Here is a 2,361-nt window from a genome sequence, read left to right as displayed (position 1 = left end):
ATATATACACACATATTGATGGCCATACCTTTCTTGCAATATCCCATTGCTCACCTTTGACTGATACAGGTGCGCCAAGAAGGACAACTCTTTCTAATTCCCTCTGATCAGTTATAAGTAGATCAGATTGAATGAGTTAATAAAAAAAGGATAGGAAAACAAGAAAACAGAAGTATCGTTGCACCATTATCTTCGTATGCGGCCAGTGTCTGCAAGCACTTGTATACAACGCGAGCTCCTAATGAAAAGCCAACAAGTGTGACTGGCCTGGGCAATCAAGTGGACAAAAGAATTATCTGAGATCAGTTAACTGGAGGAAACTCTCTGGTTAAGTTATAATCTTGCCTATTTCCCTGCAATCCTTTTAACAACACTTCAGCTAGAAGCTTTCCTGCTTTATCCGACCTAAAATAAGCAATAGACGATAAATCATTTCTCATGAGTAGTTTCTTACAAATTACAATAATGAAAATTTACTGATGAGATTGATAAAAAGTATTTAACCTGTCTATAATTCTGGTATGATTAAGTTCAAACTCGGATACTATATGCAACAGGAAAATAGATTTGTTCCTCTCTTGCATACAAAATTTATGTATCACCACAAAATAATCTTTTCACAGTGAAACAAATTTCTATGCAAATCAAAATACAGTTCTAACTTGAGTGTTTCCTTGTATATCAGTTCAGGTAGCTTATCTCAGCATAAAACATCCAATTATCTACTAGTTAATGTAACTGATATTTTCTACATGTACCTATCAATAGCAATTGACCACTTGCTATCAATAAAATCTGTAGCTGCAATTAAGGTAGCTGGCCATGCTAGTGCAATTAAAAGAGAGCTTAGCACAGTCATCATTGCACCTTGTTTCATCAACCCCATCGCTATCCCTGCATCAGCAATGGTAAATTTTAAGAAAGAAGGCTTATGCAATGAAAGCTAAAGTTGCTGAATTCTGAAGACTCACTTGATGTAAGCCAATCCTGGATTGCAGTGCTCAGGGCAATTATGTTCCTGGATTCCCACTTAAGAACATATCTGTCATTTTAATAAAATTCAATTAAAAACAGAAGACTGTGGGAAGCATATTTTCTAGCATAGTAAATCTGAGATCATGCTTCCAAAACAAAAAACCAAGACAACATTAGAAATTCATATACACTATTGCAGATAATAATCTAAGGCTTTCTGTTGGAGTGTTGTATGACTAGCAAAAGGAAACATCTGAATATTTTCTTGAACTTTCTCACTTCAAAAGTTACTGTCTCTGATAAATGGTCGCACCAAGTCAAATCAGATGAACACAAACAAGAATGACTAACAATTATCAAAGAGGTTCCACTAACCTAAAATGACAGTGCTCAATATGTGAAATTTAGTACACGAGGCATCTGAAAATGTTCAGCAACTACAGCTCTTCTCAGCATATATTGAACGATGAAGTCAAACAGTAGTATCAAAATTCCTTAGATTTTGTCCATCCAATCTTGTAAAAAAGAGGACACTGACATATTTCCTTTATAGTGCATTTGATTTGTTGTATAACAAGGACACTGTAAGAATCGTGATGTGATTGTTCCTATCTGACTTGACCAAACTGACTCAAAAATTGGCAGTTTGCCTACAAAATATGATGTTAAGTGTGTTACCAAGCCCACAGTTGCACAACATAGGCTTTCCAATTCTTTGAATAGCTGTATCAAGGTAAACTTATTCTTGTGTTTAATCTAGTATTTGGGACCATGAAATTAGTTCTTTATCTTACTGAATTAGAAAGTTCAAACTTCAAACACTAATAGAATAAACTTTCAAACCTCATAAATAAATGAATTATTCATATTTTATAGCATAAAAGTTGTTAAAATTTTCATGCTAAATTAATTGTAGGATCGAGACGAACGCCGAAAATGGGTTTGAATTTAAGTATTTTAAAAACTTATTAGATATGCATGAGAATATAATTTTGGATTTCCAAGATCAAGCTTAAAGTTGAAGGAGAGTATTGCTGCAATGGTAAAGTTATTGCCGTGTGACCTCGTACACAAGGTAAAGCTGTGTACAATAGACCCTTCCCTGGGACCCGCTTTGGCAGAAACATCGTGCACCGGGCTGCTCTATTTTTTTAAGATCAAGCTTAATTTTGAAATTAATCAAGATTTTAAAAATAATGAGCTAAGGTTAAAAGCAATAAAGGAAATGACACAGTAATTTAACATGATTTGGTAACCCCGAATTCCTATTCCACGACCTATAATTCATTAAGTGAATCACTCATCAAAATCTCATTATACTTTCTCCTTTCTAAAAATCTTTTGGTGACGAAGAAACCTTTACAAAATTTGCCTTGATAAAAATAT

At 34.1% G+C, this 2,361-nt stretch overlaps 1 protein-coding gene across 1 annotated transcript; it reads right to left on the bottom strand.

The window, feature by feature from the left end:
• Positions 1-184: 184 nt before the first annotated feature.
• Positions 185-1,041, bottom strand: LOC141817577 (transmembrane and coiled-coil domain-containing protein STS1-like; the record flags this gene model as incomplete). The annotated part of the gene is made up of 4 exons (XM_074705215.1): positions 972-1,041; positions 759-894; positions 346-405; positions 185-267 (listed from the first exon to the last, which is right to left on the bottom strand). Coding segments are annotated over exons 2-4 (271 nt in total), but the record flags the coding sequence as incomplete, so codon positions are not given.
• Between the last annotated feature and the right edge of the window lie 1,320 nt (positions 1,042-2,361).

This window comes from Curcuma longa, unplaced genomic scaffold, assembly GCF_044706935.1.
Source record: "Curcuma longa cultivar G26 ecotype Majalengka, Jawa Barat unplaced genomic scaffold, ITB_CL_G26_1.1 contig_21057, whole genome shotgun sequence".
NCBI lineage: Eukaryota > Viridiplantae > Streptophyta > Magnoliopsida > Zingiberales > Zingiberaceae > Curcuma > Curcuma longa.
Note: the sequence above shows the minus strand (reverse complement) of the source record. Positions and strands in the feature narration are given on the sequence as shown.